The sequence below is a fragment of the Anomalospiza imberbis genome, chromosome 13 (assembly GCF_031753505.1).
Source record: "Anomalospiza imberbis isolate Cuckoo-Finch-1a 21T00152 chromosome 13, ASM3175350v1, whole genome shotgun sequence".
Classification (NCBI taxonomy): domain Eukaryota; kingdom Metazoa; phylum Chordata; class Aves; order Passeriformes; family Viduidae; genus Anomalospiza; species Anomalospiza imberbis.
The window spans coordinates 5996370-6012109 of record NC_089693.1 but is presented as its reverse complement, the minus strand read 5'-3'; the positions used below and the strand labels follow the sequence as shown (position 1 = coordinate 6012109).

The window sequence follows — 15740 nt, the reverse complement described above, 5'->3', positions numbered from 1 at the left end:
GACTTCCAGCACAGTGTCTGGGGGCTTGTAATTACCTTCTTCCCTAATGCTTCTCTGCAGATTAGCAAAGAGCATCGTGCAGGCAGTGTGGCAGGCTCAGAGACCAGAGCAAGGATGGATGAGCCATGCCAGCTCCCTGCGCTGCCCCGTGACTCACCTGCACGGGGGAGACGGCGCAGAGGTGGAGGTGATTCAGGTTTTGGGGCCCTGCTCAATCACTCTGTCCTCTGAGAGCAGCACTCTGGGTAGGGTTATTTGTGTGTTAGACATGGTTACCTTCTGAGGATCTCTGGGCTCGTTGTGTAGGTATCTGAGGTGCGATCAGGGAGGGTGATAACTCGTGATCAATATCCAGGCATGGGCTGAGCCACTGGGGAAGCGAAAGTGCAGCTTTGCATAGGAGCACAGATCTGCTCAGAGGCCCAGAGCTGTCTCCAGGAACAAGAGAACGTGTGAGTTTTTGAGTAAAAACACTACTTCCCCAGGTATTTTCTTTGCAGTTGATAAATCAGCTTCATGTTTCATCCAGGGGATGTGAGGCATGCAGAACCAGGTGCCTTTCAGAGTATTTTTTAATTGAAATGAGGGAGATTTAGGTCAGATATATAAGGGAGATTCTTCCACGTGAGGGTGGTGAGATACTGGCACAGAGTACCCAGAGAAGCTGTGGCTGCCTCACCCCTGGAAGTGCCCAAGGCCAGGTTGGATGGGGCTCTGAGCAACCTGGTCTACTGGAAGGTGTCCCTGCCCATGGCAGGGGGCTGGAACTGAATGATCTTTAAGGTCCCTTCCAACCCAAACCTTTATATCATTCCATAATTCTGTGATTCTGAGGCAGTTGAGAAATAAATGTGCCCCAACCAGACACAATCTTTCTACTATAAAAAGAATAGTTTCAGATTGAAATTGGTGACAAATGTCAGTATATTTTTTTCTGTCAGAGGAAGGCCACAAGTCATGCACCAGTGTGTTCTAAAAATACAGCTGGCTTTCTTATTGGAAAAAATAATTGCTCATTTGCATTTTGGTCAATGCTTTGCTTTAGTATTTACTGAAAATTCAAACACTACTGGTCTCACTGGAAAAGAGAAGTTTAGCAGACATAAAACTAACCTGGTGAGCTGAGATTCTCTAGCTTTTCTGGAGCACTAGATTTGGCCTCTGCTAAGCCTGAAATGAGCAAATCCTCACTTTGACTTTAGTCTAAAATACTTTTGGCTCTGTTTAAACAAGTCATTATCTCTCCTTATGTGAGCTCCAGAGGCTCACCTGGACCTCCTCTCCAATGGCCTGGAATCTCCATTTCTGCCAGCCTGGGTTAGTGTCAAGGACACTCACGGATAATCTACAGGAGCAGAACTTTGAATTGCTCTGTGTTGCTCTGCTTGGTGCTACATGTGCAGCATCATGATGTTTGTTCAGTGTTGCTCCACAGCAAAATACAGTGCCATTAATCTGGTAAAAGTGTGTGCACTTTATGTGCTGGGAGAGGGAAAGAACTAATGGGAGGAGTCAGTGAGGCATGGAGAGGGAAGGCTGATCCCTTCAGCTGCAGATGAGGAAATTGTAAGAGGCCAGGTCCTAGTCCAGCTCACAGCAGTGGTGCAGGAATAAGTTGGGCACGTTTTGATAAGGGGGAGCCAGGCTTGTCTTTCCCCTTGGTCACAGCAGCAGCACCCCAGCAGGGCAGCCTGAGTCCAACACTGGCACTTGGGCTCTGGAGCAAGCAGCGTGACCCCAGTATCTCATGCTGGGCTGACAAAAATCCCACTGGGATTGGGGATGGACTTTGCCAGTCCAGCTTGTGTCATTCGGGGAGGTGACATGACAAAAATTCAAGTTTCATGTGATTTCCCAACCAGTGTGTTCTGATGGTGGTGGTGGGCAGACAGGGCCTCAGGTGCACGCTCTGGACCTGGCATACCCTGGCTCTCTGGCTGTCCTCTGTGCTTCCTTAAACAAGGAATTTACCACCAGGAGACACGAGAGAGTGGGGAGGAGAGGCTGAGGACTCCATACTGCGATGGGGAGGATGTGGGGGCACAAGGCAGGCAGATGACTCAAGCTGGGGATTGGTTGTGTCAGAGGAGATGGGGCTGGGCTTGACATGCATCCAAAACAGACAATGCTGGTTTTGAAATATGTAAGAGAAGGTGGCTGAGCTGCAATCACAAGTTACGTTTTTCAGGGTGGAAGAGGGGAGAAGAAGTCAAGTCATTTAGAGATTATCATCAGTTTTGTAGAGACAGTGACAGAGCAGGGGGAGAGTACAGGCATTGGGAAAATGGACACTAGAAACTTGGAAAATGGGATTTTGGCACAGAAGTGGAGTTAATTTCAAAGAACTAAGGGTTGTATTTGGTTTTCTCCCAATGTGATCTCTGACGCAGAGCAGAAGAGAAATCCACCTCTCTTTACTTGTGGCTTGCCAAAAGACAGCAAAAGTAAACATGCACTGAGGGGCAGCTGTTAAAATCATGCCCAATTGGAATGGAAAAGCTTCAGAAAGTGGATAAGAGATTAAAAGAGAAAAGAAAAAACTGAGTATTTTTAAATTTTGTTTGTTAAAACTGAAACCTCTGGAATGCTTGGCTTGCGTTGCAAGGCTCTCCACGGTGTTTGCCAGGCACTTGCATCATGGTTGGTAAATGAGACAGGGATTTCATGCAGGGCCATGAAATAGGTGGATGAACACGTGTTTGCAGTAAGATATGGTGCAAAAGCTGTTGTTGTGCCACATGCCAGTCTGACACCAAATCCAGGAAAGCTCATGGTCAAACATGGTATCCAGTATTTTAGTGCATTTTAGTGGATACGCTGATGCAAGTGAGACAGAAGTTTCGATGGGTGGAAGGAAAGCTGGAAAATGGGAATGAAGGATGCATTTTGCAGCTCACACCATTCTACAAGGTCCTTGTGTGCACAGCTGTGTGAGCTCTGTCCAGGAGAGCAGTGGGGGGGTGTCAGGGGATGCAAACTGTGGTACCCATAGTAATGGACAGACAGTGCCTGGAGCCAAAGCTGAATACTGTGGCAAAAAAGCAGCTAGAAGTGGAAGATTTCCAGTAAGTGTGTGGAGCAAGCAATCTTGGAGGCTGCTTCTGTCCTTTTAATACTTCTTTAGAAATCTCACATGGGTTTCTTCAGTTTTGTCCCTGCCTATTTGCATTTTCAGGGGGAGGCTAGGGAGAAGTCATGTTATCTGTGTGGTGATCTGTTTTCATGGTTGACTAGTTTTTATGAAAATGTGGTTGTGTACAACCAGCATAAAGAAATTATTTTAGCTATCTTGGTCTGTGGGATTTCGTGACGCCCACTTTTAAAATAGTACAGCAAGTAGTTAGAATAGCTCTAGATATATTTAGCCAAAGAGACTTCACTGGTGGAGAGTGTAGAACTAGGAGGAAGGAAAGCCACAGGACACAGCTCTGACCCAGTAAGGTCCTTGGTGACTTGCTGTGGGAGAGAAAACCCAACAAGAAGACAAGGATACTTTTGATAAAAATATTGCCTTTTTATGTCAGTATTTTTATTGCATTCCTTGTAGGAAATTTGTGCAATGAAGGCAGAGATCATAATGCAATCGTTGGGATAAATTCACCCGTGGGTTTGCAATCCCTGGGGTGTTGCACACACTGCAGGTCTTCCTGGCCACTGCTGCCATGGTGTCTGTTGGGCACTGGGGGTTGGTGCTGAGGGGTGGATGGGTCCTGAGCTCAGGGACTTCAAGACAGGTGATCTTGTAGAGCTCTCCAGGCTTCCTGCAGGGTTTTCTTCTTCACACTGAGAGCAGAGCACTGGGACTGAGCAGCTGAGGTGGCTGTGCTGGGAAGCAGCTGCTCTGCTCCAGTGTCCTTCAGGCTGCAGGGAAAGGACCCTGGCTCAGCCCACGAGCACATGTTTCACTTGCATCCTTGAGGAGCCAGTCCACAGTGAAGCCTACAACTTGATTTTCTTTCTTTTCAATTAAAGGCAAGTAGTGAATCTGAAAATGAGAGCCCAAAAAGAAGACGCCAGAAGCAGTTGAAAAGAAAGTAAGTTTCTAAGGAAAGGGTTTTGAGTGGTGATGCTTTGGTTTATTTCTCAGAACAGTAGTGCATTGGATTGTTTGATAGGAGTTGTCATCATGGTGAGCTTGTAAAATAAATATTTTAGTAGTACTTTGGATTGCTAAAATTGAAGTATGAATATGAATATATTGATGGATACAATCTTCCTGCCTTTATTTGTATGTTCCTGCTGTGCCTGTGATGGAATCTGAATCAGTCAGGTTCACTTTCTGTTGTTGGTCTTTCACTTTTCTATCAGATTACTGATTCTCCTTCAGGGACACTTAAAAGAGTTTAATCCCTTCTCCTCCCACCTTTTTGATTAAATGAGAATAAAATGCCAAATTATTATCCTCTTTTTATAACCCTCTGTTAAAACAAAAGAACTTCCATAAAGAATGCTTTCGATGCCTAAGCACCATAACTTGAGTTCACTTACAGTCATATTTTATTGCCTTTTCCCACCTAGTAAATGCCTTCTAGTTTTTCCCTACACTAAAGTGAAGTGGGGAACTATGAGCTGCGTGATGGAGAAAATGTAAACAGAACCACATCATCCTGCTTGCTTTCTCCTGCATCTTGTTTTTTAACTCTTCATTTAGTTGTACCCATCAGTGCAGGAGGGAAGGTGATAAAGCACAGGGAGGACTGTGGTAGTATGGACCTCTCCTGGGCAAGGGCAATGATCCTTGTGGACCCTCCATGTCCTCTAGGAGGGAGGAGGGGCTCCTCCAAAAGGCATTTTGGAGCTGCAGCTTTGTTCCTAGTTGTCCCCAGAGAACGTGCTTCCTTCCACTAATGTACAATGTGACTTGGCTTCACACTTGGAAAGTTGAATTGGCAGGAGAATTTCCACGGCAGGAGACTTGTTCCATTTTCTGGGCTCCAAGGAGCTCATCTAACTCTGCACGTTGTGGCTCATGCTCTGTGACAGTGAGCCCTTCTCTTCAGATCCTTCCAGCCCATCTGAAAAATGCAGAAGTAGAGAAAAAAAATCATCAATCAAAGCCCTTGCCCAGCCAGGTTTGAGCAGTACAGCTCTGCCACCAGCACAGGAGGTGAGAGCTGCTCTCACTCAAGGCAATCCTGCCTCTGTGTGAACAAAGCCCCAGGTGACTGAGACCTCCCCCCCTCCTAAAAGCAGAGAATCACAACACAGCATCCCCCCCTGCATTGCACTGAACAGCCAAGGATAGAATAACTTTTTTCCTGTAATTATGGCCCTGATGGTTTTTTCAGCCAAGTATTTGTGTAGAAATATTGTTGCCCTTCCTGACCAGCATTTCTGACCACAGAATTAAATGGAAAAGAGAGGTCTCTGCTGGAGAAGAGGATGAAGATGGAGGGGAGCAAGGCACCAGTGGAGAGAGTGAGCCTGAACCGAAGAAAATTAAAGCAAGAAGACCTGTCCAGAGGAGGTAAGGAATGGTTGGTTCAGTCTCTTTTTCTGCCTGTGCTGTGTGCAGAGGAAATCCCTATTTGTCTCTAGTGAATTTTTCGTGCAATATTACCTTTGTTTGTGACCTAGCAAACCTAGGGCCTAGATACTCCCTCATCTCCCCATCTCATGCTCCAGTGAGCGCTAGAATGATTTTCATTATAGTTGGAGCAGATTAAATCCCTTAGGAGTCTAATATTTGAGATTCATGCTTCCTTAAAGCCTTATTAAAGTGGATGTTTACATAAACCATGCTGCATTATGGCTTTATTAACTCTTATTTTAGAACAGTGGCCAAAACTGGTGTTAAAAAGCCCCACAAAATCCAGCGTGGGAAGAGGAAGAAACCAGACTCGTCTGAAGATGACGATGATGACGAAGACGATGAGACCCCCAAGAGACAAACACGGCGAAGAGCAGCCAAAAATGTCAGGTGTGAAGAAGTGTGGGGTTGCTTGGGAGTGAGAGCTGGCTGGGGAAGGGGGGCACTGGGGGCCCTGACTCCCTGTGTGGTCCTGCAGGGAGAGACCTGTGGCTGAGGCGTGGCTCTTCTGACAGGTTCCTGCTGGGCACATCCAGGGTTTGCCTCATTTTGCCCTCTGCGAAGGAGGGAATGTTTACCAGTCCCTCCTAAGAGAAACGTGAGGAGGTTTGCATCATATTTCTAAAGCACTCTCAGATGAGATTAATAATTGCAAATAATAGATGAAAATGAGCAAAAGGGAGCAGCTGTGCTGCACTGGACCAATTGGCTGAGAGTGGCTGATAAGGTGGTGCCTTGGGACAGTGTGTTGAGCCAGGATGGAGTAAAGCTTTATCCATTCCCTAATGTACCTTCTCACCTTTCAGGCAGGGTCTTGCAAAGAGCCATCCAAATGATATTTTGTGGTGGTTAAACATTCACCAAAGATGAGATGTGCTGTTCCTAGGCACCCATGCAGCCTTTCGATGCTCTGCGACCTCCACACCATAATCTTTCCCTCAGTAGTGGAGACTTTCTCTGTTATGGCCTTGCCTCTGCTGCAGGGATTGTTCCACCTTATGAATCATCTGATGTTGGTCATGGTCAGAAAAACTATATAGGCAAGATAGAGGATTAGTCTGGTAAAGTGTAGCTATCTGAGTGTCTTGGGGAAAAATACTGAATGGATGACTTAAGATATGTGTGTGCTGAACATGCACTGAACCACAGCACAAATGCTGGAGAAGGTGCTGCAGTCTGAGCCATTCTTTGTTGGTGGGCTGGGAAGAGTCAAGGGTTTTATATCAGTTTGGTTTTGATCTTATTCAGCTACAAAGAGGATGACGATTTTGAGACAGATTCTGATGACCTGATAGAGATGACTGGGGAAGGAGCTGATGAGCAACAAGACAACAGTGAAACTATTGAGAAAGTCTTGGACATCAGGCTTGGAAAAAAGGGAGGTGCGTGGCTGTGGAAGAAGCCTTTATTTCTCTTGAACTGGTGCAATGCTTTTGCAACTTTTAAGTGGGGCCAAGGGTTGTTTCAGTGCTTTCCATCTTTTCCTCTATGCTTCTTATTTTTACATCTTGTAATATGTAGAGCTTTTGTAACATATAATATTTAAAATCCTAAAAATCTCTATAGTTTATGTGCTCGGCAGCTTTCATTTAGCCTGCGCACATTTTAAAGACGTAGCCATTGTTCTGCCATTCCTGCTTTTCTCTGCTTTGAAATATGAAACAGATCTAGGAGAGTCAGTTTTCATAGCCCCATTGACAAAGCCATAATGAAAATAAAGCCAGTGTTTTCTTCTCAAAGCCTTACAAAAGTACTTTCAAGAGGCCTTTGAATTATATTTAAAGAAAAGCTACTTATGACAGATTTAAAAAGATTCTGTTGCATGGAGAACTTTTTGTGTGCCTGCCTTATAGGTTTGCAGAATCTTTTGGAAGTTCTTTGTGCTCCCACAAAAGATGTATTAGAAGAGTAACTTTCTGCTGTAATGCAGTTGATGTCCAGTGGTGGGTAAGGAGGTACCTGTGATGTTTCTCTTGCAGCCATTGGAGCTTCCACCACAGTGTACGTGACCGAGGCCAACGGCAACCCCAGCGCCGACTTCGACCCCGAGAAGGATGAGGGGGAGGTTCAGTACCTGATCAAATGGAAGGGCTGGTCATACATCCACAGCACGTGGGAGAGCGAGGAGTCCTTGCAGCAGCAGAAAGTGAAGGGCCTGAAAAAGCTAGAAAACTTCAAGAAAAAAGAGGAGGAGATCAAGCAATGGTAGGCTTCACTTCAAGCAGTGATTTGGCCTTGGGCAAATTGGTTTTAGCCAGAGGTTTGAGGAGTCATGACTGAAAATGTTTGATTTCTTCTTACAAAGTGTGTTTCACGTGCCTCTTTGCCTGTTGAGGAACGTCCCCCCACACAGAAATTATATCTGTGGTGTGGATGGCTGGAAAATGGAGAGGACAAGACATGAAATCCACACTTCCTAGGCTTAAGAATTGGGCAGGCTGGCAACCAATAAATGGTGCACAGACTCACCTGGCCCAGGAGCTGCTGTGAGGGCTTGCAGAATTTTTAACTAACCCTTGTTAATTATGGGCTTCTCTGTGTGCAAGTTTTTGCATCAGTTTATGTTCAGCTTCCCCAGGAACTATAAGGGGAGCTACAGTGTCTTTCCAAAGTACTAAAGCTGGAGTAGCAGCTTCCATCTTTATTTGGTTCCTGTTTTGAGGCTGATTCTTGCATCAGAATAAGGCAGCATTTAAGAGGGACACAATCTGAACATCTATGACATTTGCTTCTCAGCAATAATTAACAATTTTAGGAAATTTAAGAAACATGTCATAAAATGGTAATTTGCCCCTGTGACTTGTCTGAATGACAGAACCATATAGGAAAGTAGATTTTCTATATGCAAGATCCATGAGCACTATGACAGAAGCATTACAGTGTTGTTTTGTTTTGTTTTGAATTATTTTGCATCTAGGCTGGGCAAGGTATCACCTGAAGATGTAGAATATTTCAACTGCCAACAAGAGCTGGCTTCAGAGCTAAACAAACAGTATCAAATAGTGGAGAGGGTAATAGGTAAGTGGAGCCAAGACTTTGGTGAAGAGGTGAGGTAGGAATGGGAACTTTATTTCATGTGACAGCAGAATGAGTGTGCAGCTCTCTCTTCTTCCCTGTCCTCCAGTATCCCTGAAGAAAACTCCGTGGTGTTTACTGTATTTCATTGTGTGAAATGTAGGAATTTGGACAGTAGAAATCCAGGTTTACAGATTTGTATTTACAAGCAATACAAATCAGTGACTCTCCTTGCCTGGAGTATGGGATGACACACTAGTTTCCAACAGGTTGCTGAAATTGTTGCTACTGAATTTCTTTGTCTTCAACCCTTTGGATGCAAGATGTTTGTTTCCAAAGCAGCAGCAGGGGCCTGGCTTTTGTGAGGTCCACTTTCCATGGTGTGGTTAGGCTGCAAGGCAGCTCAGGGGCGAGATTTTCATGATTAATAATAAAAATAAAACCAGAACTTACTGAGCACTTTGGTAATATCACAGTCATGTCAGTCAGAGGTGCCAGCACCCAACTGCTTTGGGAATTGGCTTGGAGAGCTGGTTAACCTATTTCCAATACAATTCCTGTAAAGACGTGGGTGTGAGGCAGTGATGGCCTGCCCTGCTCCCTCTGCTGGCTGCCAGCATTCCAACCCTCCCTTCCCCTCTCTCTCCAAACACAGCCGTGAAGACCAGCAAGTCTGCCACGGGACATTCAGATTTCCCAGGTAAAGGCACATTTTTTTGGTCGCTCTACACTTTTGCTCTGAGCCAAGACCTGTTTTGTGGCTGTCTGGGCAGTTCACCCTGTGAACCATGCTTGTGGTTCAGCTGCTCAGCTGCAGGTGCTGAGGTTTGGGCTTTTTTGCATATTTTACAGCAAACAGTCGCAAAACATCCTCGAATGATCCCGAATACCTGTGCAAGTGGATGGGGCTGCCCTATGCTGAGTGCAGCTGGGAAGATGAGGCTCTGATCAGCAAGAAATTTCAGCACTGCATTGACAGCTTCAACAGCAGGAACAACTCCAAGACGATTCCCACCCGTGACTGCAAGGTTTGCTGGCTTCTCTCTTTTGCTGGGTTCCTCCAGGCTGGGGGAAGATGCAAGCAGTGGGTGCATGAAGTTTTGTCAGGATAAATGTCAGAGAACATTTTCCCATCCTCCCACCTTTTGAAGGGTTGTTTGCTGTTTTTGTATTGTACTTCAAGCAGAGATGTGAACCCCTTTGAGTTTCATTTACTTTGTGCACAGTGAGAACATTATGTCCCCCTGGGGAGTGGGAGGCTTAATTAATCCTTGCAAAGTGCTTCCTCCTCAGAAGGAGCTGCGGCAGTTTTAATATCAGTTAGATGAAAAAACAGCACACCTGGGAAAAGAGGAAGCCTGCAAGATGCTGATACAGTGAAGGAGAGGGACAGAAATAATGGGAGAAAAACCAAAAGAGGACAAAGGAGGAAGTGGAGCTTGTTATGACCCCTATGTATTTCGTGCAGCTTACTACACTCTTGGGGGACTCAGAGCCCTAATCATAAACCACAGGGCAGCAGGCAAATCACCAGAAATGCAGACACAAGCACTGGCTAGGAAAATGTGGATGGAGGTGAAGTTCTCTTCACTTGAACCAGTGAAGACATACACACTCTTTGGTGAATTCATAGATTTCATTGCTGAATTTTCAGCCTTTAAGCCACTGGGAGTTCTGTCTTTCTCTTCAGTGGACTTATGGCAGCATCTCTTCCAGGTGTTGAAGCAGAGGCCAAGGTTTGTTGCCTTGAAGAAGCAGCCCTCGTACATCGGTGGAGAGAACCTGGAGCTGCGGGATTACCAGCTGGAGGGCCTCAACTGGCTCGCTCACTCCTGGTGCAAGTATGCACACAGCCTGTGATGTTCATTCTGTGGCTTTTTTGTCCCTGAAGGATTTGGCACACTTCCTTTTCAAGTGAGGTCTTTACCCGCCCTCCCTCCGCAGCTTGGAGGATTTCAAATGTTACCATGCCCAGCTGCATTGCAGACACTGCAAGCAGGAACTACCTAAAGCATGAACTTAAGAAACCTTGTGTGAAAACAAAAAACATTTTCCCTGTCTGGGCCTGTTCACATGATGGATTTGGCTGAGTCTGCTACATATAAGCCCTAGATTTCCATTGACTTAATGGGAAAAAATGGTTTCTGGCTTAGTGTGCTTATATACTCATTGAAGTCTTTGAGAGATGTCCTTCTAAAATTAGGCCACTGATTCCCCTCTACCTTTGCCTGTTTTCCTCATCATAGGAAGTCATCATAGTTCATTTTTGCATGTTATTGTGCCATGTTCAGTCTGGCTGTCCCTGGGATCCACTTGGAAGTGTTCAAATAACTGTTTTTGCACTGCCCCTCTCTGTCCTTGTTGATTGCTGTTCATGTGGAGCACAGTCAATGAGTAGTGGCAGAAACATGCACTCAGACAGCATTTTTTTGTTTGTTCTCCTCTTTCTCAGGAACAACAGTGTGATCCTGGCTGATGAAATGGGACTGGGCAAGACCATTCAGACCATATCATTCCTGTCATACCTGTTCCATCAGCACCAGCTGTATGGCCCTTTCCTGGTGGTCGTGCCCCTGTCCACCCTCACCTCCTGGCAGAGGGAGTTTGAAGTGTGGGCACCCGAGATAAACGTGGTGGTTTACATTGGAGACCTCATGAGCAGGAACATGGTGTGTAATCAGAGAGCAAAGGGTGAGGGCTCAGGGAGAAGCACTGGGTGCAAAGCAGCAGCTTGTGTGTGACACAGTCAGCTGGAGAGGCTGGTGGATAGTGCTGGCAGCACTGCAGGCAGCTGGAGCTGCTGTAGCTGAGTGTGTGGGTCTAACTCCCTGCTGCAGGGAATCTTCTGCTTTATTTTGCCTCTTGGAGTGAGTGCAGGAGCACTCTCAGAGTCTGGAAGCCAGTACTGATCTGGAGTGAACCATGTAGTGAGAAGTCCAGCAGTGTAAAAGTGCTTGTGTTCAGTGTTTGGGACTGTTCAGACAATGGGACACACAGGTGTTGGGACTCCAGTGGTGTCTGCAGTGAGGTGATGTGTTCATTAATGTCACAACAGCAAGTTAACCTTATTTTGTTACCTGTGCAAGGGCAGTTGAACCATGTGTGCACTAAAACAAATTGTTCCTTGGGCACCTTGAGCTCATCAAATGGCACCTTGGAACAACGGGGGTTTGGACTTGGTTGGAGTCTCTGGCTTACAGCTACACCACAATAACACTTGTTAACATTTCCTTTTGATAGCATGTGTTCAAGTTAACTTTTGTCTCCCCTCACAGATACGTGAATATGAGTGGATCCATTCTCAGTCTAAAAGATTGAAATTCAATGCACTTATCACAACGTACGAGATCCTCCTGAAGGATAAGGTGAGTCATTACTCCAAGAATGTTTTTATTTAGACTTGCTCTCATTTTCAAAGGAGAAAGCCAGTTCTCAGCTAGTGGGTTTCACCTCTTCCCTCTGTGGTGATGGACAACTACAGCCACTATTTGCTTTTCCTTCCCAGTAATGCTAGCAAATGTGGGAATGTGGGACACATTTTACAGTGTCTTCACTCTTGGACTGCATAGTTGAGTACTGCATATTCTTTTTACATGTAAGACATCTAGCAGGATCCAGCAGTACCTGGATTTTTACCTGCTTTAATTTAGGCTTGTTAAGAGGACAAAACATTACACTGAACCTCTGGCCACAATGTTAATAGTATTTACATTTTTACATCTACAAGAAATCTGTCTGCTTAGGAAATACTCATCAGCTCAGTCAGAGTCCTAGCAGAAAACGAAAAGCTTAAAAAAATAGAAAAAAAAATTAAATCAAAACTCTTGAATTACCTGAACTTTTTAGGCTGGTTCATCTGCTCTCCTACTCTTGCTCCAGTGGGACTAGTGCTACCCAGGGCCCCAAGGGCATGGAGAAAGGGGGAATAAGGAGCTGGGGAAGGATTCTGCTTTCTGGGTAAAGCAAAGGAGGATTGGGATAGGTGTACTTGCTGCAGGCCTATTGAGATACAGCAGGAGTGTTGTACAGCATGGCTAATTTTCACCTTTTCCTTTCTGGGAAGGCACCCTGGTCCCCACATTTTGTTAGCAAGAAAATCCTGTGAGGGTGCAGCCTCGGGGCTGGGTCAGAGCACCCTGGGCAGCACACACTGCAGGGCTTCCTGCCTTGGAGAGACACATGTGCAAGGTGGTGGGGCCTGTTTGACCCAGCATCTCCTCAATGCCTGTGTTTTTTCCTTCTCTTCCTCCAGACTGTTTTGGGAAGCATTAACTGGGCCTTTCTTGGCGTGGACGAAGCCCATCGGTTGAAAAATGACGACTCCTTGCTGTACAAAACCTTGATTGATTTCAAGTCCAACCACAGGCTGCTGATCACTGGCACCCCGCTTCAAAACTCACTCAAGGAGCTCTGGTCCCTGCTGCACTTCATCATGCCAGAGAAGTGAGTCTCCTTTCAGGCCTTCCAAGAAATGTCTCTGTTCCGCTCTTGTCTGTTAAGTAGGCTCAAGGGAGTGCAGAATGGCAGAAATCCCTGAATTAAACTCAGTGGTGTGACAGCAATGATAGGAGAACAGACATTAGTGGGGAAAATCAAAGGTTAAATAACTAACACGAGGAGTATTTCTGGCAGCAAACTGAATGGGGGAACCTGATACATGCCTTTCAAATCTGTCTGCTGTCTTCCAGCCATCTCTAAAAAGCTAAACTTGTTTGAAGCAATCAGTTCTGCCATTTCTGAGGTTTCCAGTACACTGTGGTTCAGGCACCTCTGCCAACCATTTCGTGGCAGCTCTGGGGGTGCTGTCTGGCTGATTGTGTGTCCACAGTGTAACAAATGTTTTGTTTCCTTTAAAATAAAATGAGCTATGGGCATCTCTAAGGCTAAGGCAGTCATGCCCCAAAGCTCACTGAAATCATGTTTGACTGCAAGAAGAGCTGTCCCCCAAATTATTTCTGTTGGATCACAGAAAGAATGAAGGAGAGGCGTGAGGTTTCCCAAGTGGAGTAGAGCGGATCTCCACATTTCAAAGGAGCTGTCAGAGGAAGCAACAAGCCCAAAAGAGCCTTCAGAGCAGGGTAAAACAGTCCAGTTGTCAAAGCTGTGCCTGGGGGAGGCACCGTGGAAAGTTCAGAAACTGCTGCCAGGTAAATGCCAACAGAGTAAAATAGTGGGAAACTTTGGATTTTGGGTCCTGGGAGTGCGGAGGTCCTCCACACACACCTCCTGAGTGTGGAGCTCAAATATAAGATGTTAGGAAGGTGTCTAAGCCCAGAGATCTTCTAGCTTTGCCAGCAATCTCTTCAGTTAACCAGAGCAGAGTGAATCTGTTATTTTCCACTGTGTTTCCATTAAATCTGTTATTTTCCACTGTGTCTCCTGTCTTGTGGTGCAGCAGGAGTGTGTCCAACAGATGCTGTTTGGTGCCATAAGACAAGAGGTATTCTGACACCTCCCTTCTCCTCTTTTCTGTTGCCAGGTTTGAGTTCTGGGAGGATTTTGAGGAGGATCACGGGAAAGGTAGGGAGAATGGCTACCAGAGCCTTCACAAAGTCCTGGAGCCGTTTCTGCTGCGCAGAGTGAAGAAGGATGTGGAGAAATCTTTGCCAGCCAAAGTGGAGCAGATCCTCCGGGTGGAAATGTCTGCTCTGCAGAAGCAGTACTACAAGTGAGTCACTGAATGAGTTACTGGGAGTTCCTGTAGAAACGGGCACATCTTTCTGTGGGCCTTGGCAATGTGTTCCAGTGTTCTGTGCATACTGTGGCCTTCAGAGTGCAATGAGACACCATCACCTGTAGTACTGGGAGCTTCCCAGCAGGAATATGAGGTAGGGGAGTTGGTATCTTTCCTTCTGGAAGATGTTTTTGTAGAGTGATGCAGTTCAACTGGCCAGTTTTCCAAGACAGAGGTTATGTCTTTCCTGGGGGAGTGACAATATGCACAAAGTTGGGATGCTGTTCAATATTAAGTAGTGATAATATCAATAGGAAAGTCAGGTCAGGGTTTTTAGAGAGGAAAGAGCTTCCTGTAAAAGAAGTGAGGAGAGATGGAGGGAGGGAAGTAGACTGATGCCTGAATGAGCTGTTCCTGAAGGTTTTGTTCTTCTAAGGCTCCACTCTGCACTGGGTAATGATCTGGACTTAAATTTTCCTGCCTGCAGGTGGATCTTGACAAGAAACTACAAAGCTCTTTCAAAGGGAACAAGGGGAAGCACATCTGGTTTCCTGAATATTGTGATGGAATTGAAAAAGTGCTGCAACCATTGCTACCTGATCAAACCTCCCGAGGAAAATGAGAGAGAGAATGGTCTTGAGACCCTTCAGGTGAGTGGTGTCCTTAGTCACCACCTTTTTTCCTTAGATTTCATTCTTTTGTCTTCCCAACAAAATAATAGCTGGTGAAGCTTTATCTTCTGTGACTTCTTCTTCAAAAATAGTTCCCACAGCTAAGCCATGTGAACCCCCAGCCCTCCACATCTACTGTAGGCAACATTTTATGGCCTTGTAGAGCAGGAGTTGTGGGCAGTGTAGGATCTGTCTTGTGTGATTCATTGTGTGTGTGGGCTCTGCTGTGTAAATCCAGATGATTAGATTAGAGGTGTACAAGAGATGAATAACCCCAAAAGGAGCAGGTCTGTGCAGGTCTCTGTGTGATGTACATAAGGATAAGATTGGAAATGATGGTTATTTCTTCAGTCTTTGATCAGGAGTAGTGGAAAGCTGATTCTCTTGGACAAGCTGCTGACCAGGCTGCGGGAGAGAGGCAACAGAGTGCTGATTTTCTCCCAGATGGTGAGGATGCTGGACATCTTGGCAGAGTACCTGACTATCAAACACTACCCTTTTCAGGTGAGAAACATCAGCATGCAAAACAGTGGGATCCCCTTGAAAGTGTGGGAAAAAGTGGAGGGAGCTTGAGCAGTGGGAGTCACTGAGTTCCCCAGAAGCTGGTGTCTGGGATTACAGGTGGCACTTACTGGAAGGAACTGGGATGTCCCTTCATTTCAGTGTGGCCCCATCTCTGCAAAACTCCTCTGACAGGCCCCTGCTCTGGGCTGTCATGTGATAAACCCTGAGCACTGTGAGCACAGGGAGCCTGGCTGGAAGCCTGTAACGGGAGCTGCGGTGTCACCCGCTGTGTGCCTGCTCCCTGAGCATCCCCCAGCCCTTGTGACACAGCTGAGGCAGTGCAGTT

At 46.0% G+C, this 15740-nt stretch overlaps 1 protein-coding gene across 11 annotated transcripts in view; it reads left to right on the top strand.

Annotated features, from left to right (window-relative positions):
• The window catches only part of CHD2 (chromodomain helicase DNA binding protein 2), a 90989-nt gene that overhangs the window by 54231 nt on the left and 21018 nt on the right, over positions 1–15740 (top strand). For all 11 annotated transcript variants that reach the window (XM_068203678.1, XM_068203674.1, XM_068203676.1 and 8 more), the window contains 15 exons: positions 3973–4034; positions 5345–5467; positions 5774–5920; positions 6779–6912; positions 7510–7735; positions 8448–8548; positions 9201–9245; positions 9398–9573; positions 10262–10386; positions 10998–11214; positions 11821–11910; positions 12798–12988; positions 14025–14213; positions 14707–14869; positions 15242–15394. In XM_068203678.1, the coding sequence (XP_068059779.1) occupies positions 3973–4034; positions 5345–5467; positions 5774–5920; positions 6779–6912; positions 7510–7735; positions 8448–8548; positions 9201–9245; positions 9398–9573; positions 10262–10386; positions 10998–11214; positions 11821–11910; positions 12798–12988; positions 14025–14213; positions 14707–14869; positions 15242–15394 (2142 nt within the window). The remainder of the gene's footprint in view (positions 1–3972; positions 4035–5344; positions 5468–5773; positions 5921–6778; positions 6913–7509; positions 7736–8447; positions 8549–9200; positions 9246–9397; positions 9574–10261; positions 10387–10997; positions 11215–11820; positions 11911–12797; positions 12989–14024; positions 14214–14706; positions 14870–15241; positions 15395–15740) is intronic.